At 41.3% G+C, this 26,370-nt stretch overlaps 1 protein-coding gene across 3 annotated transcripts; it reads left to right on the top strand.

The window, feature by feature from the left end:
* The first annotated feature begins 16 nt into the window (after nt 1-16).
* On the top strand, nt 17-15,852 carry CENPK (centromere protein K). 3 transcript variants are annotated; one of them, XM_079995813.1, is made up of 10 exons: nt 17-125; nt 2,607-2,738; nt 3,461-3,517; nt 5,354-5,426; nt 7,375-7,421; nt 11,024-11,106; nt 11,202-11,300; nt 11,481-11,610; nt 14,152-14,205; nt 15,003-15,852. In XM_079995813.1, the coding sequence occupies exons 1-10, from the start codon at nt 123-125 to the stop codon at nt 15,168-15,170; spliced, it is 846 nt and encodes a 281-aa protein (XP_079851939.1). In that variant the 5' UTR covers nt 17-122; the 3' UTR covers nt 15,171-15,852. The 3 variants fall into 3 exon arrangements, with proteins under 3 accessions (XP_079851939.1, XP_079851941.1, XP_079851940.1); XM_079995815.1 differs by lacking the exon at nt 17-125 and adding an exon at nt 353-444; XM_079995814.1 differs by lacking the exon at nt 17-125 and adding an exon at nt 472-585.
* The last annotated feature ends 10,518 nt before the right edge of the window (nt 15,853-26,370 follow it).

Raw genomic sequence — 26,370 nt, forward strand, 5'->3', positions numbered from 1 at the left:
GACCCTCGCCGACAGCCAATGAGAGCGCAGCCCGCGCAGGTTCGGAATGCAGAGCGAGGCGACTCGGGCCGAGCCGAGGGGAGCAAGAAGGTCGGCGACAGCGGCGGCCCTGGGAAATCGCCATGGTAATGTCAGGAGTGGGCGGCCATTGGCTGCTGGGTCTGGGCGAGCCTCCGTCAGGGAGCGCATCCTTTTCTTCCGTGGAGGCGTCCGGGGTCGTGAGGCTGGAGCTCGTTTTCTCCTCCTCCACTAGAGACGGATGTGGCTGAATGCCCGTCTCTGGGCAGCAGCGCCTAGAGGAGGGCGACTGCCCTCAGGTCCCACGGATGGGCGGGCCACTGGGGGAAATCAGATGCTGGACTGGTTTGGTCCAAAGGGACGCTTCTGTGTTCTTCATCTGAAGGTTCTGGTTAGCAACTGGTTTTACTGGGGAAGGCGTTTAAGGTGAGGGTTGTTGTTGTTGTTGTTGTTGTTGTTGTTGTTGTTGTTGTTATCCATTGTCTAGAGAGAGATAATGGAGTGCGCTTCCGGGGGTGAAGTCAAGCCACTGGAGAATCACAGTGCCTGCTGTGGCTGCAGAAACCGGTAACTTGTAATGGTTGCCCCCCACCCCTGTGTTGTTTTTGCTGTGTTAAGGGTACCAGAGTGACCTCCCCGGGACGCAAGCCTGGGCAGTGTGTATGGAGGTCCTGGGCTACCCAGACAGCAAGACCTCCCCTCTGGGCCTCACAGATGTGTTCCAAAGGAAAGCAGAGCAATACATTTGACACCAGCTTGGCTGCAGGAGTTGCTGGAAAAAGATGTACAACTTGTCATCCAACTGTTTTGGGGGCTCCATTCTGGATTTGTGTAGAGTTTACGTACTCCTTAGCTTTTTCTTCTCCTGAAGACGTCTCACAAGGCAGCGGCTACGAACCTTTCCTTGGGATTTAATTTCGCAGCCTTTCTCACAAATGAGTATGGCTTGTACCATTGATGAATTAATGTTTTATTTATTCAAGTCCATATGTTCCCACAGATCTGTTCCTAAGGGCAACATCAAAGAACAGATCTGTGGGAATAACATAAAAATGGTCTCTAGATTTTCAAAATTGCAGGTCTGTCTCGTTATTTATATTAAGGTGTTTTACACACTGTGTTTCAAAATAATCTTTACTGCTGTCAATGATGTTGTTGAAGATTTTCATTCTTTGTTTTGGTACGTTGTATGAATGCTGGACTCCCTGGAAAAGACTGTGATGTTGGGAAAGATTGAGGGCACAAGGAGATGGGGATGACAGAGGACAAGATGGTTGGACAGTGTTCTCAAAGCTTCTAAAATGAGTTTGACCAAACTGCGGGAGGCAGTGGAAGACAGGAGTGCCTGGCGTGCTCTGGTCCATGGGGTCACGAAGAGCCAGACATGACTAAACAACTAAACAACAACAACATGAATGTTGTACCTTTCATAAGTCTTTTTTTGCTTTGGTAAACTAGTTTTGCTGATCAAAACTGTTAGATAATTAAAAGAAGACAGTCTCAAGGTTGTTATTTTAGCATTGTCATTGGAAATCAACAAATTCTTGCCTGAAACATTAGCAACATATAGAATCCAGCTTAAAAATGCTAGGTGCTTGCTCAGTCTTGAAAAGTCTCGATCCCACTCTAGAAACCAGGTTATGTTACTGACTTTTTACTTTTTACTTTTGTGAAATCAGACACTTCATAGATGGAGGTTTTATTTACAGATTCAACATTACTCTGTGTGTGTGTGTACATAGAAACAAGAAAGGTTCTTGTGACACCTTGAAGACTAACCATTTTATTAGGGCATAACATTCTGCAGACTAGAATCCACTTCATCAGATGCATAAATGTTTTCAGGATACCCACTGCAACTGATAGTACCTTGCATTTGAGTTCAGTGGAAATAGAATTTCCTCATGTTAAGTATGCTGAGGAACCTGTTATGTTTATGTTCTGTCCTCAAATTCTCTGTATTTAGAGTTGCTTTTTACTATTTTATTTTTATTTAAACTATATACTGAAGTTTATAAACTGTATAGGCCAAGCCTGCCCATGTGGCTGTATCAGAGAACTATGTAATTCTGATTTCTATGCTTTCACAAGCTGCCAAATTTAGACAAAACAAAGGCACCAGCTGTTGCAAGCTTGTTCTTAAAGGACAAGTATGAAAAATTTAAAGATGATTTTTGGTCATTGGGAAATAATAGATCCCATCACTTGGTCTTACTTTTTAAAAGCATTGCTTTTGTCATTGTGTGCAACTTGTGCACTGCTGAAGACCTGTGTGCCCTCAAGGAAGGCACATAGACTTTATTTGCTCTGTTTTGGACTTGCAAGAGGGCAGTCCTAATTGCTCTGTTTTGGACTTGTGCTTAAACATAATTTCTACATCATGATGCAGCTGCTAGCTGGCAGTTAGTTATTTGGCTCTGTGGTCCTATACAACTGTTAGACTACCGCTCATGAACTGTTCTTTCTTTTTTTGGTGCTTCACCTGTTAGTTTGTGTGTGTTTGTGTGCATGTGATGCTGTTTTAAACCATTTCTATACCACCTGTTTATCAGTGATTAAAGCAAGTACGGAAACAATGTTATTCATAGGCTGAGAAAAATATGATGAATCTAGATGAGCAGCAAGTTCACCCAGTGGTCAGCAGCACATTACTGAGTTCAGAAGGTGCCAAAGAACAACTCATACAAGATTGTGAAGAATTGTGGAAACAAATGGAAGAGGTAATGAGCAATATTCTATTGTTCTGTTACAGCAGTGATGTATGTTGATGTGATGAATGAAGTTGCAGGAACAAATAACTAGCAATAATGTTGTTTTTTATTCCTCTATTTGCAGTGCTTGTACATGTGCCTAAGCATACAGCAGACACCATCTCTAGAAAGAGTAAAATGCAGATAAAAGTAGAAAGAATTTTTAAATGGCTTTTGTGGATGCCAGTCCTCTCTTGTCTTTCATGTGTGATAAATGAAATGGAGAATTAAATAAATTAAATATAAGACCAAGCAAAACCTTCAGTCTACCACATCTAACCAGGACAGTTCCATTAATGAAAACTTGTCAAAAATTTATGAAAAACAAAAGGTGCAATGAGGAATGCAAGGACAATAGAGGAAGAGACGTTATTGAAGACCATAAAGTCAGGGGCACCCTAAAATTGCTGAAAATTGCTTGGTGTCATCAGTTATACTTCTAAGATACACAATCCAAAGCCAGTTATTCTTTAGGCCTCATTTATTTCAAAGGGAGAGAATTCCGCTAGTTCATAAATTCTCAAGTTGAAATCAAAGAGAATACAGTATAACTGGCTGGATGGTGTGTCTTCAGTATCTTGAGTTCTAAAGCTTTTAAATGTTCGGAATTGTTGGCTGGTCTAAGGAAGGGAAAAACAAGCACAATGTAAACTTGTATATAATTTTATTTCTCTCCTTTCTTTATAACCAAGTGTCAGAACAGATTAACACTTCAAGAAACAGAAACACTTTCAGATTCAGATCCCAAGGTAAGGATAAAGTTTCAGAACTGTCAGTGAAAAAGCTTTCTATGCATTGGGGACCAGATTTAAAACATTTCCAAGCCAGTTTTTTATGCATGTACACATTTATTTAGGTATCTAGCCCACTTTATCTCAAAGATGCAACAGTGGCTTGAAGAAAACATGCTTTGGATGCATTAAAAAATTTTTTTAAATGGTTCAACAACCAGCTTAGCCATAACTACCAATGAAAAAGTATTCCCAAATGATGCTGCTGTTTTTAATTTGAGTAAATAACCAAAGAAGAACTAGGACAAACTAAGGATTTACTAGTCCAGATAGCTTTCCTGCAGTCGCCTGCCATATGTTTTGTGCTATTGCACAAAGGCAATAGCATGCCCCTCTCTGCCCATATTATGCCTTTGGTGTTAACATACAGTTATATCTTGGGTTACGAATGCTGCAGGTTGAGCATTTTCGGGTTGCCGACTGCGCCGAACCTGGAAGTACCAGAACAGGTTACTTCTGGGTTTCGGTGCATGTGCAGAAGTGCAAAATGACATCATGCGCAGAAGCGCCAAATCGCGTCACACGTGCGTGCGCAGACGCGGCGCTTCAGGCTGCGAACGCTGCGGGTTGCGAACATGCCTCCTGCACGGATCACATTCGCAACCAGAGGTATGGCTGTACTGCTTTTAAACATCAGGGCACAATATGAATCCATCATGACTAACAGCCATAAACATAGCTGACCTAGCAATGCAATAGTTGTGTCAACTAGTGACTGCTAATGTTTTGAACAGTACCTGTTGTGACACAGGCCTTTGCTCATACCACAACAGCTAAACATGTGCTAGAACTGTGTTTGGCCTTGTCTCCTCACTCCACCCTGGTTCTCCCATGGCTGGTGATGGAAGGAAGTCTTGAACATGAACTAAATGGAAACTTGGAGAGGGCTGCTGGAAACATAATCAAGTGCATGGTACATTGTGGTATATGTGAAGCTGCATCATAGAATCTATGACTATGAAACCTTTCCACTAACAATAATTAGTGGAACTTAATTCCATAATTAAAAGGGACGTGGGTGGCGCTGTGGATTAAACCACAGAGCCTAGGACTTGCTGATCAGAAGGTCGGCGGTTCGAATCCCCGTGATGGGGTGAGCTCCCGTTGTTTGGTCCCTGCTCCTGCCAACCTAGCAGTTCGAAAGCACCGCAAAGTGCAAGTAGATAAATAGTTACCTCTCCGGCGGGAAGGTAAACGGCGTTTCCGTGCGCTGCTCTGGTTCGCCAGAAGCGGCTTAATCATGCTGGCCACATGACCCGGAAGCTGTACGCCGGCTCCCTCGGCCAATAAAGCGGGATGAGCACCGCAACCCCAGAGTCGGTCACGACTGGACCTAATGGTCAGGGTTCCCTTTACCTGTTCCTTATCCATAAGAAAGAAAGAAAGAAAGAAAGAAAGAAAGAAAGAAAGAAAGCTTACACAACCTTTCTCCTTTGCTAGATGCATAGGCTGCTCCTTTGGTCCTTGCAATCCTGCACTTTCCTCCATGGAGAACATCAGCCTGAAAAAGCACCACACAGTGCCACTGGCAGTCGCTGCCCTAGGTCAAGAAACAAAGGCAGCTCCTGGCACTGGGGAAGGTTCTGTGCCAGACAATATTCTCTGGTGCTTTTCTGTATCAGAATGTGGTGTTCTGCTCATGATGAATATTCTGTTAGAGAATGGGGTTGGGAAAGTGGTTGTATACCATTATTTGGTTAAATGTTCCAGTTTGTACTTCTAAGTGGTCTGCTCTTTATTCAAGTGTAATAAAACATTTTTAAAGTACCTTTCAACGTTTGCTATGTATTACAGCTTTCCTTGTTAATGAAAAGGGTGAAGGCTCTTTCAGCGGAGCTTTACCAATGGCAGAAGAGAAAACCAGACGGTAAGGCTTTCAATCCCAATATTTTTCAGAATTTTAAAGGCAAGGGGTATGAAACCTTGAATGTTCAAAGTGTCCTGGTTTCTATGGAATGTTTAATCTTACCACTTCTGTTATCTGTTATACCATTCTCCATATTTTTAGGCCTTCTTTGTGTTTCTTGATCAACTTCATGCTGTTGAAATCTATTCTTCCAAATGGCCTATCTTGACACTCCTTTCAGAAATGATACACATGTTGTAGATGGAAAACATACAAATTTAGAGGTTTTTTAGGGTAGAAAATATTTGGAGCACCAGTCTTGTATTTTCAATATCTTGGATATCACATGCTTTTATATAATTGAGTATGGACTATCACTTACAATAACTGGTTGAAGACTAGTCTTATTGCACACAGTGGCCTTTGCAGTGCACTCTGCCTCCTATTTCTAATTATGGTCTATTCAAAAGAAACCAAGCATTTGTTGCAGCACCTACAATGCCAATCATTATTGATGAAAGTTAATATCAGGAATATTATTTTAATCCTGTGTAAATTGTAAGGAAGAATAATTCTGCATGAATAATGCATCCTGTAGATCATTTGGCCAATTCCTTAAAAAGAGAGCGCAAGAGTCACAGTACTAGGAACCATGCTTCATGATTCAAAGCATCATTCAAAACTTTGCGGCAACCAAAGCTTCAAAAATTATTTTACATCAGGTGCCTTTTAGGAGGTGTTTGGCCTAAAAGCAAAGCATAGATATTCCCCAACAATATTTAGTGGATTTTATTGACATTTCTAGGTTGTGCCAATGCTAACTTCTTCATATATTAAAATTTTCTGCTGAAAGCCTTAAATCTCTTGAGGACATCCCTGAAAGGCTGTCTATCTGTTTATCCATTCAGCCTTGAATGTAAGCATTTTTCCATCATTGTTTTTTGCTAAGCCTATTTCTGGCTTTGAAGTTTCCATAAAAAGGTTACATTTGCTTTAGGGCTGTAACTTCCAATATAATACCATTATACGCTAAGCCTGTAAACATAACTTTTGTAAATTTTCTGTGCACTGATTTTTCCACTTTCAACATTTCATTAATCTTTTCCGTCAAGCATCTTTCTTTCAGTACAAATGATAGACTAAAGAGATATCTCAATCAGTAGAGCATGAAATCTTAGGGTCCTGAGTTCAAGCCTCACATTGGGCTAAAAGATTCCTGCTTTGTAGCGGGTTGGACTAGATGACCCTTCCAACTCTACGATTTTATGAAATAAATACTATGAAATAAACAGCTATGGTACAGCTTCCTGAGAGCAAGCCTACCAGGCAGAAGGCATAGTGGTAGACAAACTTCTGGGATAGCACTGGTGGGCAAAAGGTGCTGTTGGTGGGGATTGTAAATCCTTCTCTCCCCCCCCCCCATCCCTTTGAGGTTTTTAAGTGGGTTTTTTGTTTTTTTAAAAAAGTATTTTCCTTCTCACTGGGAGAAATGGGAAAGTGTGTCCACATTCCCTCCAAATATTGCTAGAATGCAATTTTTGCTCTTTGTTTTGCCCTATTTGCTGTTGTAGCGCTTACCTTTTTGCTGTTGCTGTAGGGATGTCTTCACAACCATACCTCTGTCTGCAAGAATAGATCTCTCTCTCTCCCTCCCCACCTACAGAGAGGGAGCTCTGCAGAGTTCAGTAGCCCCTAGGGCACCCTTCCAGGGACCATGGGATTGTAGCCTTCAGTAGGTCAGTGTAGGCTGCTGGTTGGTCTTAAAGTGGTTTGGATTCACTAATAAGTTTTTTATGAGATGCTGCTTGCTGTTTATAGAATTCATTCTACGTGGACTTCTTCTCACTCTGTAATATGTTATGCGTAGTAATCATAGCATTGTGTCTAATGCTGATTGTTTCACTCAGAGAAATGAGATTTGCAAATATGTGTTGTTTTTAAAAGTATGGCAACTTGTTGTGTTTTTCAGTACTTCCCGTGAATCCAGACGTTCTGACAGCATTAGGAAGACACCAGGTATGTCTATTAAATTAGGGTGAGCTGGTTGTAACATCTTGAAAGTACTAGTCAGACAATTAGATATACAGGTAACTCACATCTTACGTTTATTTTACGTAATAAAAAGTGATTCACATGATAGCAGCTTTGTTCGGGTGGGGGTTAGATAAATAAATAAATGGAGAGCAGGGGAAACCCACTCTCCATATATTTATTTCCCACCTGTGCAAAGCTGTGGTTGAAGGCTTACCTGGCAGTGCAAGGGCTCTGGCAGCATCCCACTTAAAGGGCTTTGGGAAGGCGGCAGGACCTTTGCATTACCTCCCTAAAGCCGGGTACACAGCCCTCCACCTTGCGGGGGGGGAGGCGGTTCCGGGGTTCCTGGTTTTATGTGTTTTTGTGTATACCTCTGGAACCAAACCCTAGTGTAAGATGCAAGTTACCTGTACACTCAACTAGCTTTCCCTAAGATTTATATACCACCCTTCATCTGCATTTCATTGCTACTTTTATTCCTGACTATACACTGTACAAAAGCATGTCTTCTCACTCAGAATCCTCTGAGCAACTGGTTGATTCCTCCTGGACACAAACAACAGGAAGGTCTCATGTTACACTGAGAACATAACTCTGAGAATCGCCTGGAACATCCTGTCCCATGCTTAGACCCATCATGTAATGTAAACATCGAACTGCTTGTTCGCAGCTGCGTAGTACTCATATCATAACATCCTCCCCCATATGATTCGAAGCAAGCAGCGAACAAAGCATCATCCAGAGAAGAAAACAAACTGTTGTTATACACGCAATAATCCCCTGTTGTTTCAGTTCCACCTTTGGAACTACCTGCCACTGGTTTCACCAGTGTAACCCTCTGGTTGTCTGTTTTCCAAGGAATCAGTGCTTCTGCATTACCGTGGCTAGGGAAAGTAGTGTTACCTTTTGCAACTCCCAGGTGTGTCTTTGTCTTTGACTTGGACAAACTTTGAACCTGGCTTGAGTTGTTAACTATAGCAACACATACTTTAGCTGAGTTAGCAAACTCTTGAGAGTACCTTTTGGGAGGTATGCCCTTTGTGACTCTCTCAGACCTGTGAATGAGGTGCAGATCCTCCTCGCTGACTGGTTCATCCTTGGGACTTTTGGGAGAACCATGCCCAACAGTAAACAGTGGTTCGGTCAATTCTAGTTCAGCCTTAACTTGTGAAGGACTAGACATTGTGTATGAACCTTTCTCAATGACTGTGTCAGCAGAACTCTCTGAGCTCTCTGTGTCACTCTCACTATCAGAATACTCATCTGTATTGACAGTTGGATGGCCATCTGCCAGGGATTTTTTTAGCTGTGATTCCTGCATTGGATGGGGTTTGACTAGACAACCCTTGGGGTCACTTCCAACTCTACAATTTTATGATTCTATATGTCCCAAATTCACCTAATGTTAGGTCTGTACAGCTTGTGACCCATCATCCTGGCCATTAGCTGTGACAACTGTCCTGTCATTTAGGTAAGCAGCATAAATTGGAAGTTCTACCAAGGCACTAGTAGCTACAACATGCCGATTGTGAATTACATTTCACTCGGTTATGTTTAGGCCTGCCTAAAACATCTTAACTAAGTTATATGTTTGACATCAGTCCATAATACTCCTCTAAGTTTTATAGCAATAGCATCTGCAAATATTACTCTTTAATTCTTCCAGATCTGGGGCTAACAAGGAAACCTAGAATGTGTTAGTGATAGGATTTCAATATAAGGGTTGAAGAATTGCTATGCAACATTAGCTGGGAAGATTATTGTGGCTCCTCTGCTAAAATAAGCAATTATACTGTACCTAGTAAATGAATTCACATTCAAATTATAAAGTTTTTGGTTTAAAAACAACTTCTTTGACTTCCTTTCTCTGGATTTGGTTACTTCTCAGCAATTTTATTCCACCTCTCATTAGAAAGGTCATGGAAGCAGACATGCTAATACATATTTTGTTTCAACAAAATGACTGGCTAACATCTTTGCCTTGAGAAAATGTTGCGCCTCTTATATCATGTTTGATTTGACATTCCGCTTTCTGGACAATTGGCTAAAATAAATCTCAAGTTCTCATTCTTGTGTATGTGTGTAGAATTGACTCCACGATAAGAGAAGCATTAACATTTTTATTATCAAGATACATTTGAAATCTGTAAAATTGTACAAAAGGCATATAGTTTTTAATTGATTTTTATGAAAACAACTGACACTGCTCTGCTTAACCTACGTAACCCTACGTCCACTGAGAGACACATAGTGTTAGGTGCTAATCAGTCTGCATGGCCCTATGGATCAAGATTGCTTGGTATGTGGTTTCGTAAATTATAAATCATACTACCTGATCCAGCACATTCATTTTTACTGAAAATTTAACAAGAATGTTGCATCTGAAAAAGAGAATTTAAATAGTCCTGGAAAATCTGTTAAAAATAGATTAGAGCCTTTATTCTGTGCAGTTGTATGCATTTTATTTTCTCAAGTCCCAACACTTAGAATTAAAATGTGCAATCTAAACTATAAGCACTCTTGTGCATCACAGAGAAGATTGGTCTAGGATAGTGATTTCCAAAGTTTCTACTTTTCCTATCAATTTTGTCTCCTAATGTGTCATGAAACTACTGCATCTACAGAGCATTTTAAGACATATCAGGCACTGGTCAATTTAGTGAGCTTCAACATTGGCTTTATTGACTGGTATTGGGGCATCTTTTACATTTGAGTAGATAACTCAATAGTGATGCATAAGCTACTATTCTGTTTGTGACTTATCAGGTCACTGATATGTATTAGGTTCTGTGTCTTACATGTTAAACGATGAACAGTTATGACTTACACCAACCTTCCTCAACCTAGTATGGCCATGCTGGATGGGGTTGATGGGAATAGTGGTCTTAAACGTCTGGAGAGAGCAGGTTGATGTATGCATATACAGATTTGCCCTGCAAAGCCTTCATGAGAAGTAGTAGTTAGAATCCTACTGACTCATCCTATCTTGGCAAAGATTACCACTAGCACAACAGGCCTTCTTCCCCCATCCTGTGCCCTCCCCAGATCTGCTCTGGAGGGTTGGGGGAGCCCACAGAACAGATTTAGGGGGAATGCAGTGATAGGGTAAGCAGGAAGTCCTGTTGTTCTAGCAATAATCCTTGCACTGAATACAACCCATGGTGCTAATGATGCAGAACGACAACTAGTGCATGGAGGAGAAATCCTTTCTACCCAGTCGTCCTGGAGTTCTAAAAGATTATTCTGTGAGCACGCCGTTTTTCAGAGAAGCTTGTCTGCCATTTCTGATCTTTTCACCAAGGAACTGCTCAGAAGATTCCAAGAAACCACAAAGTTCCCTGGAATAAGAGTTTGAAAATCACTTACAAAGCTATGTATTTATTTTACCTGTTTGCTGATTCGTTTTCCTATTCATGTGAAAAAGATGGATGAGTACCTACTTTTCTGTGTTCGTATTTAAGCATACAGATAGTATAGTACTGAAATATAAGGCATACAAATGCACAGAGCACCACAGTGCATATAATTTTAAAGTACAGTAACGAAGAACTACATTTTTATAAAGAGCACACTTATCTTTTCAGTTGCAGGAAGTAGACCATGATCTTGAAATGGTGCTATCAACAATTCAAGCAAAGAACGAAAAACTAAAGCAAGACTTAGTAAGGTATGTGTTGGATTCAGTATTATCCTGGAACTGGTTTGGCAGTTCTACAAAACTAATGTGTATTTGTCTACTGTTTTCCCCACATCTGTTTAAAGGGAACAGCAATGGTTGGAGGAACAGCAGCAGCTAATGGACTGCCTCAATCAAACAGAGGAAGAAAATCGCAATCAAGTTGTAGAGTTTTCTGAAGAAAGGTATTCATAATGTTTTGCAGTTTTAGGAGCAGGAAACTATAGAAATTAGAATCATTTTATTAAGCGAATTGCATAATTAAAGTCTTTGGTGTGGATAATAATTTTTGTTTGCAAGTTTATCACTTTTTTAAAAAAAGACTATTGCAATTAACTTTTCTTTTCTTTTTTTTAACACCTTAGAGCCTTTCAAGAAATCAAAACCAAAATGCTGAAAATAAAAACATATAAGGATAAGATATTGACTGCTCTGGGCGAGTTCCTTGAAGAACATTTTCCTCTCCCTGATGATGGAACTACAAGAAAGAAAAGAGTATGATCATTTTCACATTAATATTAAGCTAAGAAGTCTCTGATGTGGGTGGCACTGTGGTATAAACCACTGGGCCTCTTGGGCTTGCCGATCAGAAGGTCGGCGGTTCAAATCCCTGCAATGGAATGAGCGCCCATTGCTCTGTCCCAGTTCCTGCCAACCTAGCAGTTTGAAAGCACACCAGTGCAAGTAGATAAATAGGTACTGCTGCGGCAGGAAGGTAAACAGTGTTTCTGTGCACTCTGGTTTCTGTCACAGTGTTTCGTTGCTCCAGAAGCGGTTTAGTCATGCTGGCCACATGACCTGGAAAACTGTCTGTGGACAAACGCTAGCTCCCTCGACCTGAAAGCGAGATGAGCGCCGCAACCCCATAGTTGCCTTTGACTAGACTTAACCGTCCAGGGGTCCTTTACCTTTACCTTTTTACACTGTCATAATTAAAAGCAATCATGAAAGTTCAAATGCTGTGCTTTTAATTCAGCTTTAATGCCCCAGGAGTCCCATTCCAATATATAATTGAAATCATTGCTGTCTGAAGCCCTGCTGTTGCTAGATGCACTCACACAATTTTTGAGCTCACCTTCAATCTCTGAGCCTGATTCTCCTAGCCTAAATTTTGCCAAATTGCCCACCTTCTACTCTTTCGGTATCCCTGGTTTTAGCCATTTCTCCATTCTTAACTTCCTTCTTTTCAGTTCCCTATGCTTCTCCCCTTTATGGTGTCAGTTTCCCTCTCCCCTTTAAGTCTTGCAGGCCATAGAAACTGGTGCTTCTCTACATCCTTCTTAAAACTCTTGCTGGAATCTGTGTCACCCAGCAGCTTATAGGTTGTGGTATCTTCAGTCCCATTCTGAGATATAATTGAGAGCAGAGTGCTTGCTATACCCCCCCTGGTGGCCATAGCTGGCAAAGCTTTTGAAGTCAGCCTCTCTATTTCCACTTTAAAGATTGTACAACTGGGCCTGTGCAATTTTGGTTTCTATAGTGTTTTAAGAAAGGTGGATATTATATAAAATAAATACTGAGCATTCATCTCATACCCACTTAGATATTTTCCTGAAATAAATGGTATCTTTTTGCAGTAAGCTGAAACTTGTGTGTGAGGAAAGATGCATATTTATATTTTCTTTGTAAAATGTTTTTAAGCTACCTAGTTAACTCAACAGTCGAATGCAAATATAATTTAAAAGCAGCAAAGATTAGGCTAATAAAGGGGAGAAACGGGAACCTGACAACACAGAGAATCTTTGTCTTCCTCCCATACATTTACAAATGATCATCAATACCCATTTGTAAGTGACAGATGAAATTGTCAAGATTGGAGGATGCCAAGTACGTGTAAACTGCCCAGAGAACTTCTGTTGTTGGGCGGTGCGTACTGAATGTAAATAATCAAGTACTTCAAAACGAAAGGGCTAAAAAATAAGTGGTGCTTACAACAATCACAATTTTGTGGATGTGATCCTTGTGTTTTGTAATGCTGTTGTGTCACATTTGCATATCATGCAGAACCATGGTTTAGCATTATATGTGCAAGCAGGAACTGGCCTATGTGAGACTCAAGGTTGTATCCACATAGCGTTGAGCAGGACTTTGGCAGTTTCTGCTTTTGTTTTCACTGAATCTCTGCTTGTTGTTGTATTCAAACCAAGGATCATGGCTTATTACCGTCTCTGATTAATTTAACACATCAGCTAGAGTAATCATGGTTTCAATATGGCTCGTTGTGAAACTGAGCCAGTTTGTTACGAACCACAGTTCCCGGTTTGCAGACACCAAGAAGCCACAATTAATTGAAACCGAAGTTAAACTCTGCTGAAGTCCTTCTGATCACACAGGTAAGGGAAGTAAAGAGCCCATGGCTTGGTCAGATTTGTTTCAGCTCATGCACATCACACTAAACCATTCTTTACTGCAGGATAGAAAACTTTCTCTTGCAGGTATCCTTCTGAGGGTTGCATGCCAGTGGGTGTGACCAGAGGTAAAATGGGCAGGGCCAGAGCCAAGAGTGGATGGAGCAACAGGTGTGACTCTTATTTATATAGTCGGCTATATTCCAGTCATGCAAACGTCTGAGTTTCCAGCACACCCATCTTTTCATCCAGGCAAATAAGTTCACACTGCAGAAGGTGTGAAGAGGGACTGTCACATGGGAAGGAGGTTGTGACCTGGGGAGAGGTTCGGAGCCTGAGGTTACCAGCCCTGGTTTAGTGTGATGTACTGTGCTACTGTAAATTGTTGCAAGTCCATGCATGTAAACAGACTTCTGTATTTTTGTGACCTGGTGAATGAGGAACTGTGAATGTAGATCAGATGTCCATTTACATGCGCCATTTGAGTGAGGATGCATCCTTATTTCATCACTTATCACATTCAAATGCGCAATCTCACTGACATTCTTGCTCAACTACTTTTGCACAAATTCATTTTTTCAAGTCCAAAAGAAGAGAAATGCATTCAAAACTATCTTTAAAACTTCCCTCCCTTTGTTAAAATGCATGCCTTAAATATGACATAGATCTTTTGTTTTGTTTCCTGTAGCATTCATCTAAAGAGCCAGATGTACAACTAATATCATTACATGAAATTTTAGAGGTAAGAACACTTGTTGTGTTTGCTGCAGGTAAAGACTGGGATGGATAAATAGCTAAATAATTACTCCAGAGATTGGTGAATAGTTTGGTCATGCTGTTTGGGGGCCCAGATGCGACCCATAGGGCCTCCTCATCTTGCCTGAAACTTCCCCTCCCCTCTATTCAACTCCCACCCATGCTACAGTTGGGGCTGATAGGAGTCCAACAACATCTGGAGGGCCACAGGCTAGCCAATCATGCCCTGTTGTCTTCTGGGCCCAATTCCCAATGGTTATTATGACCTCTGGAAATCTAAATGGATTGAGCTCAACGTACATGGAAAGCTGTCTTCCATCTTATTCTTCCATCTTGATCTCTACTTGAGCACAGACACCTAAATGCAAAACCAGCCTTAGCCAAAGGTATTTTCCTGGTCCCTAGTGAAGAGCAGCTTTTTGTGTGAAATCCCCTTGGGCTAGATGGTAACAATGGGCCGGGCACAGGCATGTCTAGTTATGCACACTAGCAACAGAAAGGAAGCTGTCTGCAGCCCTTGAGTGCATTTGCATTAACTCAGGAAGGAAAGGTTGCACTAAACTGGGATTCTGTGCATCGCAGAGGGTCAGACTAGATTGCGCTTGGGATCCCTTCCAATTCTACAGCTCTGTTCTATGAAACTGAAAGTAAAGGCTTTGTTCAAACTCATCTCTGCTTGTGCAGGTAGCACTAAACCATTGTTTAGCATTGCATGCACATGCAGCCACTATGTCTGGCCAATCAAAGCTAACATTGTTTTCTAAATGTCATTCTCATTTTCAGAGCCTTATCCACAAATTTAGTAACACACCACATGATCCATATGTATCAATCACCACTTCATTCTGGGCTCCTTATATTGAACTTCTGCTGCGAAATGGCATTGCATTAAGACATCCAGAAGATCCAAACAGAATACGTCTAGAAAATTTCACTAATAGCAATATATAGTAAGATGGAAGTCATCGCCTGATCAGTAAAATAGTTAATTAGAAACGGTGTAGCTGCTTGCTTCAGCTTGAGAAGATAGCACTTCTGCTGCTACAGATCTTTCATGCAGGTTCTCATAATGTTTCTGTAATGTTGGAACTACAGCGCTCTATTTCAATGTGAGATTTTAATTAGTTCTTTGTTACTTTTACTACTATTAGCAAATAATATTTTATCCTGAAAACTATCCAGACCATTAAAATAAGAAACGAACCTAAGATTATAGGTGTATTTTAGACTGATGGTTCATTTGCCTGTAGCTCTCCAACTAACTTGTTTTCTATCAACTCTTGGACTCTAGCATCACCTTAAGAGAATGCTGAAATAGAAAAAACAGTATTTATTCCTGGGATGGTATGCTGAGAAAAAGAAAACAGAATTTTGTAATTCCAAGTCACCAGGGATACGTGCAATTCTGTGAAAGAAAGGCAAGGGAAACCTTTTGGAGATCTGCAGTCAGAATTTGTAAGATAATCTGTTTCAGAGTTACCTTTACCAACTTGCTGTCTGCCCCCCTTCCCCACCCCCAGTTCCAAGACCTTTGCAAGAGTGAACCTTTAGTATTGTTTCCATGGAAGTGGTCTATGATGAAATTGTTGTGCCAGATTTACCTTTTAAATAAATTAAGTAGGAAATATTCAAAGATTGCAATTAATTTCAGGTCTCTTCCAGCTCCAGCTACTTTAGTAGTAGTAGATATTTATTTATACCCCACCTTTTTCCTTGACATAAACTCAAGTCACCTTACAGATAAAAATAAGAACAGCTGACAACATAGAAAAGAAGCAATTTTTTAAAAATAAAATTAAACATTGATAGGAACACACACACTTAAAAATAATAATATTAAAAAATTTCTGAGCACTTTTCAAAGGAAGCCTCACATAGAACGCATTATTACAGTAATCCAAAGGGGATGTAACTAAGGAGTGCGTCACTGGCCAAATCACTTTCAGGGTCTCCAGAGGTTGACATCTTCCATTCCCGTTTCATTTTATATAAGTGCCCAATACAGTCATACCTCGGGTTAAATATGCTTCAAGTTGAGTGTGTTTGGGTTGCGCTCCGCGGCAACCCGGAAGTAAAGGAGCGCATTACTTCCAGGTTTTGCAGCATGCGCAGATGCTCAAAATGATGTCATGCGCAGAAGCGGCGAAAAGCGGCATGCGCGCAGACGTGCCGTCGCTAGTTATGTTTGCTTCTGGATGCGAACGGGGCTCCGGTTAATAGTACATTACACAGGTTGACCCACCCACACGTTGCTGGCACAAATACTTAATACAGCAGAGATAGAGGGGAGAGGACAAATGTAGAGAGTTGCCTAGGATGGAATTATGAGGTGGTACATTCTTAAAGACCCAACTTTTGCAGTGGAGAAAGTGAAAGAAGCAGAAAAGTGGTTGAAGAAAGTTATACGTAAGGTAGTAGTTTTTCCTGCCTTGTGGGTGTCAAAGGTGAGTGAGATTTGGAAAATATAGGGGATAGCAAGAAGGCAGAAGTGGGTGAGATTTTTTAAATGTATTCCCTCCCCTTTGTTTTATTGTGTCTTTGTTGGTATTTTTTGGTTGATTGTAAGTCACTTTGGGTTGCCTTGGGCAAGATAAAGCAACTAACAAATTTAAGAATAATAATTAATAAAAATGTTGAGTCACTATAGTTGCCTGCTGTGCATTGGAAGCAAACTGGAGGAGAAAAAGAACGGAGTTTCTTGACTTACATGAAAAGATAGACCATCTCAAATGGTGTAGGAGTCTGCAGTAGGGATGGTTCTGATGTCTTTGGGGGATTTGGCAGAACTCAGTGGCCCCATGCACCAATGGAGATGGCCTGTGTTTACCTGTGGGACCAAAATCATCAACCAAAAACCTGGAGAGCCAGACAAATGCCTGCTTTCAGAAACCAGTTTGTTATTTTAACATGGGTTCCTTTGAACTCATTTAATCTGGTAAGACAACAGATTCCACCCCGCACCCCCAAACTTGCAGGTATTTTCCCCACCGTGGGGATCCTGTCTACTCCCTAAGGAAAGTAACAAACAGGTGCAAGGGAATGTGGGGGCAAGAAAAGGATCTAGCTAAAACTTATGTGGAGGAAAGAAAGTCAGCTCCTGCAGTCTGTCACAGGGACAGAGCATCTGAAATAGTGTCAAGCAGATGCCTTTAGGAAGCATCGCCAAAAGCTGAACACGTTGGGTGTGCTGTGTGCACCCAATAATAGGAAAAATGCAGGCAACCTTACCCTGAATCTGAAATGACCTTTTCACAGAGGTCCAGAATTATACATTATGAAATACTGTACATAGGTAGTTTCCTGGGACAGCCTGACTCATGCAAGTGGGAGTACAGAAATACCCATCTTAGCTATAGCATAAGATCTGACAAGAGCAGTTTTGCTTTCAAAGAAGTTTGAGTTTGGTAATTTAAGCCACCATGGTTAGCACAATGGAGTTTACCAGGCAATGTTCCTTTGGCATAATTTACTTCAGTATATCTTTTGTCAAAGCAGTGCTTCATGCATTGCACATACATAGTGAAAGTCGTGCAGTAGCCATTAAAAATATGACACTCCAGCACAGCTGGTGCATAAGGAATAGCTCTTTCCACAGTACAAAGTCCTTTTTCTTTCTTAGCAGACTATGCTGTAAACACCTGGCTACACTTTGAGGAAGCTCAAGTCGTCGGGGCGAGGGTGGGCGGGGAATTCTTAATAATAATAATAATAATAATAATAATAATAATAATAATAAATTTTATTTATATCCCGCCCTCCCCAGCCGAAGCCGGGCTCAGGGCAGCTAACAACACTAAAGTAGTGCAACATTATAAAAACATTATAAAAATTAATTAAAATCAAAATTGATGGCAACCATAAACTAAAGTTTTGTAAAGATTGCCAAAGGAGGGAGTCAGGCTGCGCCCTGACCAAAGGCCTGGTGGAACAGCTCTGTCTTGCAGGCCCTGCGGAAAGATGTCAAGTCCTGCAGGGCCCTTGTCTCTTGTGACAGAGCGTTCCATCAGGTTGGAGCCGCAGCCGAAAAAGCCCTGGCTCTAGTTGAGGCCAGCCTAACCTCTCTGTGGCCTGGGACCTTCAAGATGTTTTTATCTGAAGACCGTAAGTTCCTCTGTGGGACATACCAGGAGAGGCGGTCCCGTAGGTACGAGGGTCCTAGGCCATATAGGGCTTTGAAGGTTAAAACCAGCATCTTAAACCTGATCCTGTACTCCACCAGGAGCCAGTGCAGCTGGTATAGCACCGGATGAATGTGATCTCGCAGCGAAGACCCCGTAAGGAGTCTTGCTGCGGCATTCTGCACCCGCTGGAGTTTCTGGGTCAGTCTCAAGGGCAGCCCCACATAGAGCGAGTTACAATAATCCAGTCTGGAGGTGACCGTCGCGTGGATCACAGTGGCTAGGTCAGGGCGAGAGAGGTAAGGAGCCAACTGCTTAGCTTGGCGGAGATGAAAAAATGCCGCCTTTGTTATAGCTGCAATCTGCGCCTCCATGGAGAGGGAGGTTTCGAAGATTACACCCAGACTCTTAACGGACGGTGCTGGCACTAATTGCACCCCCGCAAGAGATAGGAGTTGCCCCCTCAATCCCATATCGTCCTGTCCCAGCCAGAGGACCTCTGTCTTCGAAGGATTTAACTTCAACCGGCTCCCACGTAACCATCCAGCCACAGCTTCCAAGTATCTGATCAGTGTGTCTGGGGCCGAGTCAGGATGGCCATCCATCAACAGATAGAGTTGGGTGTCATCAGCATACTGATGGCAGCCCAGCCCAAAACTCCGGACAAGCTGGGCGAGGGGGCGCATAAAGATGTTAAAAAGCATCGGGGAAAGAATCGCACCCTGAGGCACTCCACACACCAAGGAGTGGCGCGATGACAATTCCCCCCCCCCAAGCGCCACCCTCTGTCCCCGACCAGAGAGAAACGAGCGCAGCCATTGAAGGACTGTGCCCTGGATCCCCACGTTGGCAAGGCGGTGGTCCAGGAGTTCCTGATTGACCATGTCGAAAGCTGCTGACAGATCTAGAAGAATCAGCAGCCCCGACCCGCCTCGATCCAGCTGTCTATGAAGATCATCTGTTAGGGCAACCAGAGCCGTCTCGGTCCCATGACCAGCTCGGAAGCCGGACTGGAATGGATCCAGAGCCGATGTTTCTTACCAGACTGGTTATTTGAACAAGATGTTTCAGTCCTTTCTCTGAAACTTATTAAACTCTCAGCCTCTGTCCACTTTAGAGCAAACCACTTTGCATAGCAAACATACATCTGGGATTTTTGTTTTTGCCTTTCCTGTGAAGTTTGCTGGGTGGCTTTAACAATGAAGTTAATTTATCTCACAGGGCTTTTATGAAACTAATTTTTTTCTTGAAATACTGTATTTCAACAGCACATAGGGCATTACCTTTCCGAGAAAATTATCTGAAGCTTCCTATGGATTTTTACAGTTCCCTTAGGGCCTAAATTCATTTTTACTTAGGAAACTACTACCTATATAACTCTGTTTGGTGGGGTGGAGGCAGTGCTGATTCCCAGTAGAAAAAAGTCTGTTTTTAAGCCACTGTGTCTTCTTTTTCCTTTTCTTTTTTTAATTCTTCTCTCTATAATCTCGGGCAACTTTAACATTCTGTCTTAGTTAAAATTGCTTCCAGGTTAAACAATGGACATTCCAAAGCACCTCAGTGGCGCAGAACTACCCATAATTATAATCAGCCGTAGTTACAAGAAGTTCTTTGTTCTGTAAAAGTTTAAAATTCTGTATTTTACAAAATTTATTATGTCGAATGAAATTGAATCCTGCCTTCTCTTTTTGGCAACCAACACTGTTTGCAGGTGCTTCCAAATGAGCTTTAGGGTTACAGTAAGCCAAGAAAAATGTAATTTTGGTGGTATTTCTATTGTAATTTAGAACTCATTTAAATGAGTTGCTGGAAGCTGTTCCTTGCAGACATACTTTGAATGCAAATTAATCTAGATAACTATTTCAGGGTCCTTGATAAATACGAGTGGCAACTTGAGACCTTTACTATTTATAATAAATCATTTCCTCTTCAATCAGTTTCTCAGGTTTCCCCAGTGTTATAATATGCTTTTATTTTGCTAAGGGAGCCTAGGGGGATTCTGGCTGGTTGGCAAGGAGTTAAGCCGTTAGCCATTTGGTGAAATGATCGTCCAGCAACAGCATTGCCAAAATTCTAAATAAGCCACAAAAAATTCAAGTTTGGAAAAACAACCCCATTATATATATAAAAAAGAATTGATACTTCCTGGGGCACATTTTTTTACCTATGTCTTCTACTTTATTCACTGCCAGCTGATTTTTTGTGGCTTTTGCAAAAATTTGTGCCTCTAAATTACTATATCATCAGTTGTACCCAAACTGAAGGTATTATTAACATATATACACATGTATCTATGTAATGTGATGCTCGGGCCTGTGGAAGCAAAACCTGTCAGTTGAGTTTCTCCATTAAAAAAAGCAAAAGAGCAGTTCCTAGCTCTTTGACAGCAGTGTGCCAATTACCTAGCCCCCCAACACAAAAGTGGAGCATGACTTTGTTTGGGTAGCTTCTGTTACAAACATTCGAAGCTACCTGATAGTTAGATTGTGGTAGTGGCCCAAAAGGCCATAATGAATGTGATAATGTGAACCCCTATAAATCCTTGAATATGCCTCTAATAAAGTTGTGGTAACCTGCTGCTTTAAGAAACATGATTTTTCTAGATGCCGTCCCCCACTGGGACAGAAGGACAGCTAATACGTAAATCACAAAGATACAGTTTATAAGCTAGAACATAAGTTGATACATGGTCAAGTAGCTACACGTAACACAGGTTCCCAACATGCATACTCACACAATGTCACAGATCACTGTGAGAATCAAAGTTTAGTTAGCAACGCTTATTGCGCATGTGAATTAAACATGAGGTAATGAGGTATATGATTGGTGGAAATTGAAATGTTTTGTTTGAAACTTATAAATACTCCTGCCCAGGACCTTTGGGCAGGGTTGCAGTTTTGTGAAAAGATTTGACTGTAACCTATTGCTTTGCAATAAACAACAATGGACTCCTAACTCCTCTAGTCTCTGAGTTTTATTGGCTTAACTCAGAAGATAAGCCATTTTTGGCTTACAACAAGATGACTTGTTATCTTGGTATCTGAAGAAGTGTGCATGCACACGAAAGCTCATACCAAGAACTAACTTAGTTGGTCTTTAAGGTGCTACTGGAAGGAATTTTTTTATTTTGTTTTGACTATGGCAGACCAACACGGCTACCTATCTGTAACTGAAACAAGATGACTATTCAGCTATCTGTTCTGCCATTGCCTACTCTTTCACTTCACCTCTTACCTGATACCTTTTCAAGGGAGATTAAACGTGAGACCTTTTGCACATAAAGCATGAGCTCTACAGAGCTATGGCCCCACTCCAAAAGTTTGAGGTGCCCTGAAAGGTGGGTTTTTAACCCATAGCCCCACAGGCAAGAGTTGAGCGCATGGGTGGCAACTAAAACCATTGGACTATATAAGCACCTATCTCTCTCTTGATGCCCATCATCAGACCTTTGTCATTTTAATTGTGAACAGCTTGCCTTGCCCCTACCAAAAGGCCTGATCTCATCTCTATCACTGTAAGTACCATAGCAATACTGCCAGCAGGTCCCCATTCTCAGCTTGAAATATTTTGTGACTGGGCTGGGCTGGTTCCTGCTTGCCACAACTTTTTAACTTGATCAAAGGCCTTTATATATGGTAGGGATCTGGCAGACTCATGAACCAATTTGAAACATTAGTCTAGAAATAAAGGAATAACGGAATAGCCATGCACGTTATAATCTCCATCAACATTTCTCTCACGAAACGAGTTCTCATGCAATTGTCTCTTCTGGGAAAAACAAGGTTAAGTGAATTCTTCACACACACACACACACACACACACACACACACACACCCCATCATCATCATATATACAAATGGCAGATTCAGTACTCTGAGTGCCACTCCTTACTTAGCTAAAATGGCACTATCCACATGCATGCACACGCACATGAGGAAGCATGAGCAGGCAACAGCAACAAAACCCTAAGATGGGAATGTCTGCTTTTAAAACAGATGCATATTTTGAACATTAATCTTAAACCAAAATAATGCAAGAGGCATTTAAGAGGTAGGGATTTTCAAATATTTTGGGCTAAAAATATAAACCCATAACAATCCTCAGCAATCTTTTGAGGTAAAATATCTTCTCCTGTGTTCTTACAGCAAATAATAGCTTTTTCATATTTTTCTTTTAAAAAACAACTTCTCAGCTCTCTAAGACTTCTTTTGCTGTCAAATCAAATGAAAGGAGGCACTGGTACAGTACTGTAAAAACCCACAGTTTTGAATTTTAAGACTAATCTCTATTTCATTTGAAATTACTCCTTCACATTTTTCTTCTTCATATGTAAACAAAATGTGCCGTGAGGAAATCATAGATCCAGGTATTTTATAATGACCTCCTGTGCCTTATCCATTGTGTCCACAGAAGTGGGGTGAGGAGAAGAGCTGAGGGCACATCAGTCTAGGGACAAACAGCACACAGCCTTGTTAGCTGCCACAGAGGGCCCCAATCTAGTTGGGCCTAGCAGCTGCACATTTGGAAATTTTAGATCATCTTGGGGGCAGCACAACCAGTTCATTTCACTGAAGAAAAACGAGAAATGTTCAGAGCTCCTTTCCCAAAAAACAGGCAAAACACTTACACACCACTAAGCAAATAAAACACAGACCAAAAAGCAGCAGCCAACCCCCGACCAAATAATCACTAAAGAGTGAGAGAGAAAATCTCAATTAAAAAATAAAAATTAGGGGTAAGAAGCCTGTGCAGGGACTAGTCTGAGGACACTGATGCCAGTAGCTACAGCTTCTGTTACAGTGGTACCTCTGGTTACGAACTTAATTCGTTCCGGAGGTCCGTTCTTAACCTGAAACTGTTCTTAACCTGCGATACCACTTTAGCTAATGGGGGCCTCCCACTGCCGCTGTGCCGCCGCTGTGCAATTTCTGTTCTCATCTTGAGGTAAAGTTCTGAAGTGGAGGTACTACTTCCAGGTTAGCGGCGTCTGTAACCCGAAGTGTTTGTAACCTGAGGTACCACTGTACTTTGGTAAAAATCAGGTTACAATAGCCTGATATCTCCCTGAAGGGTTGTCTGGAAAACTGTATTACAAAATGCAGAGAACTGTGAGGTTTCATGGGGAGACCATAGGAGATTTGCAGTCAAACCTAACAATGCTAGTTGGTGTGTGAAGGGGTTAAGGACCACAGAGTTCTAAATTGCTAGAGCAGACTATGATGCCACATCTGCTCTTCTCCAAAGAGGGAGGAAGTAAGGCTTGCTGCCTGTTCCTTTCTCTCACCCTCCACTTCTCCCTTCTGCTGCACATGAAGGAGACAGTCATGCCTCAACTGAACTCTCTGCTTAGATAGGTATCTGAGGCTACCTTGCTTTATATTTTTCAACTAAGAAAAATTACTTGCATTTTATCATTGCTTCAAAGGAATGTGCAAGTTTGAGACCTAGTAACTGTAAGTAAATTATTTTAAACTTACCTTGTAGTCTGTGGTCTGTTTTATTAAAAAAAAAAAAAACAGAAAGGGGGCCAGCTGCTGTAAGGAGCTGAAGCATGATGAAAAGAAGGTTTAAAAACCCTATTCCTATGCTTCATTAAAGCTGCCTAACAATGGGATTTAAACTCTGTTACTGGGGCTCTTTATGTGCAAGCCCTTTGTTACAAAAACAGGCACAAGTTGCTTTTCTTTTGTGTTAACCCACACACATGGGCCTGTATCAGATCAAATACAACTAATATATCCTCTTACTAATAGCCATCAGAAACCACTCCCACTGTTGTCCCATCCCATCACAAGAAGGGGACATCACAGTTACCTGTGCTTTTTGTGTGGTTTATATCATACACTCTCACTGTGCTAACTGGAACCTGATTTGAAGGTTAATTTGCTAACAAAGCACAGGATTCCATAATGTCAATTTTCCCATTGAATGAACCTGCAGCCATACGCATGGGTGTAGCCAGTATTTTTGTTAGTGGGGGGCAGGCTTTAATTGGGGGGTACAGTACCTGATTTGTATTGATTTGGGGGAGGCAGCTGCTCCCCTGGCCATACAAACAGGAAAATGACACCTCACCTCAAATGAAAGGCTGATTTGCAAAGCCGTCTGCCCGAGATGGGAATTTAAGAGGTGATTCATGGTATTTTCACATGGAAACACTTATCAAATCAGAAACTCTCTTGAAGAAACTGAGGCAGTACAAACCTGTGAGAAGTCTCATCTCTTGAGTAAGAGAATGTTTAAAGTGGCAATCTCCAAGGTTTGAGAATGGCCTAACACACACTTAAAAGTGAAATTAAATTATAGTGGTGGGATTATTTTTCCTTCCATTGGGCTCCCCACTTCTTATTAACTGGATCTGCAGCTCCAGAATAATTCTGTAGTCATCATAAACATTAGATTCTCAAATAATAAGCAGCTGCTAAAAATATATTCTTCCTTTTACATCGGAACAGGAGATTGCATTCCATCCTGTTAGATGATGACCTGTCCTCAGCCATCCACACGCTTGTAACCTGAGAGGCTGCCTTAGTCTCTTGATCCAAACTGTCCCAGGATAGTTCTGTTCTGCAGGAACTCTAGAATTGCCAATTTCATTGTCTTTTTCAAAATACAGGTTTTCTTGGCGGATGCTGGTTCTTTAAAGATGACAAATAGCATGGTTGGTAATGAAAATGTCAGCTAACAGACAATTGTTTAGCCTTCTGTAGCTTTTTGTGGATACAGGCAGCGCTGCACTACCCTCCCCATACGCACCTGCCCCTCCTAATTCCTGGAATCCTGTGGTTGCTTGCTTGAAATAAAGGCACTTTTCTCTTATATCTGCATCATTAACTGGAAGTTAATAGGGCTTACTTCAGATTAAAGACGTGTAGAATTGAACATGTTGCTGGAAAAAGCTCGCCTGCCTCCTGATTACCCAAAATACACTTTGCACCTTCTCTATCCCGGCCATATTTGTTTTATATAGTCTGAAGAGTGGTTGCTGTTGTTATATTAATTTATGAATCACCTCTCACATAAGTCTCAAGGCAATTTACATTCATACAATAGGAACAAAACAAAGAAGGGTTTTAAAACAATAATAACAACCACGGGGTATGGGTTTAAAAACAATACAAACAAACAATCAAGGCATGGGCCTAATTTCTGCCCACCCCTGATGCACTTGGAATCAAATGTCTTCAGCAGTTTTTGGAAAATACAACTAGTGCATGCCTGAAGGCAATAATGGACAGGATAGTACTGACAAGGCCAGGGTACTGTTGATAGGTCCTAAGAGATGCTCTGGATGGGTTAAAATATCAGGCTCATAGTCTGGAAGTGCTCAAATGCCCTCAGAATGCTTTTCATTACCTAAGGCTGGTGTGCCAACTGCACCTCCTGTTGGAAAGAGTCTAGCTACAGTTATCCCTGCTTTGATAACCTCCAGGCTAGACTGCTGCAATGTGTTGTATATGTGGCTGCCTTTGAACACTACCTGGATACTCCACTTAGTTATTAAAAAAAAAAAACACAACCCACTAGGTGACTAACAGGGACTGGGAGTTGGGAAATAAATATTGCCAGAGCCTAAAGAGCTCATTTGGCTTCTGGTCTGTTCCCAAACATAATTTTAAGTGTTGGTGCTTAGACCCTCCTCTGAGTAGCTTGACCATCTGAAGTGAGGCAGGGAGAGGGGAGAGCCATTCCAGTTATGGTGCCTCATTTGTGGACTCCTCAAGGTGACTCCATTTGTGTCTTTTACGCACCAAGCAAACTCCTTTTTTATTTCTACAAGCTTTAAATTGCTGATATATTTTTCCCTCTACTGCGATTTTTATTAGTATTGACGTTCAGTTTTTATTGTGTTTTTATTAGCTGTTGTAAACCACCCTGAAACTTTTAAATTGAAGTCAGTGTAAAAATGTTTCAAATTATTGTGTGAAGAAATGAAACTGTTCAGCCATTTTGTGTTGGATATCTTTAAACTATAAACTGTTTGCTTTCCTTTAGAGGCTGTTATTGCTAGGTGGGTGGGTAATGTCAGCTGA

This window comes from Podarcis cretensis, assembly GCF_951804945.1.
Source record: "Podarcis cretensis genome assembly, chromosome: 11".
NCBI lineage: Eukaryota > Metazoa > Chordata > Lepidosauria > Squamata > Lacertidae > Podarcis > Podarcis cretensis.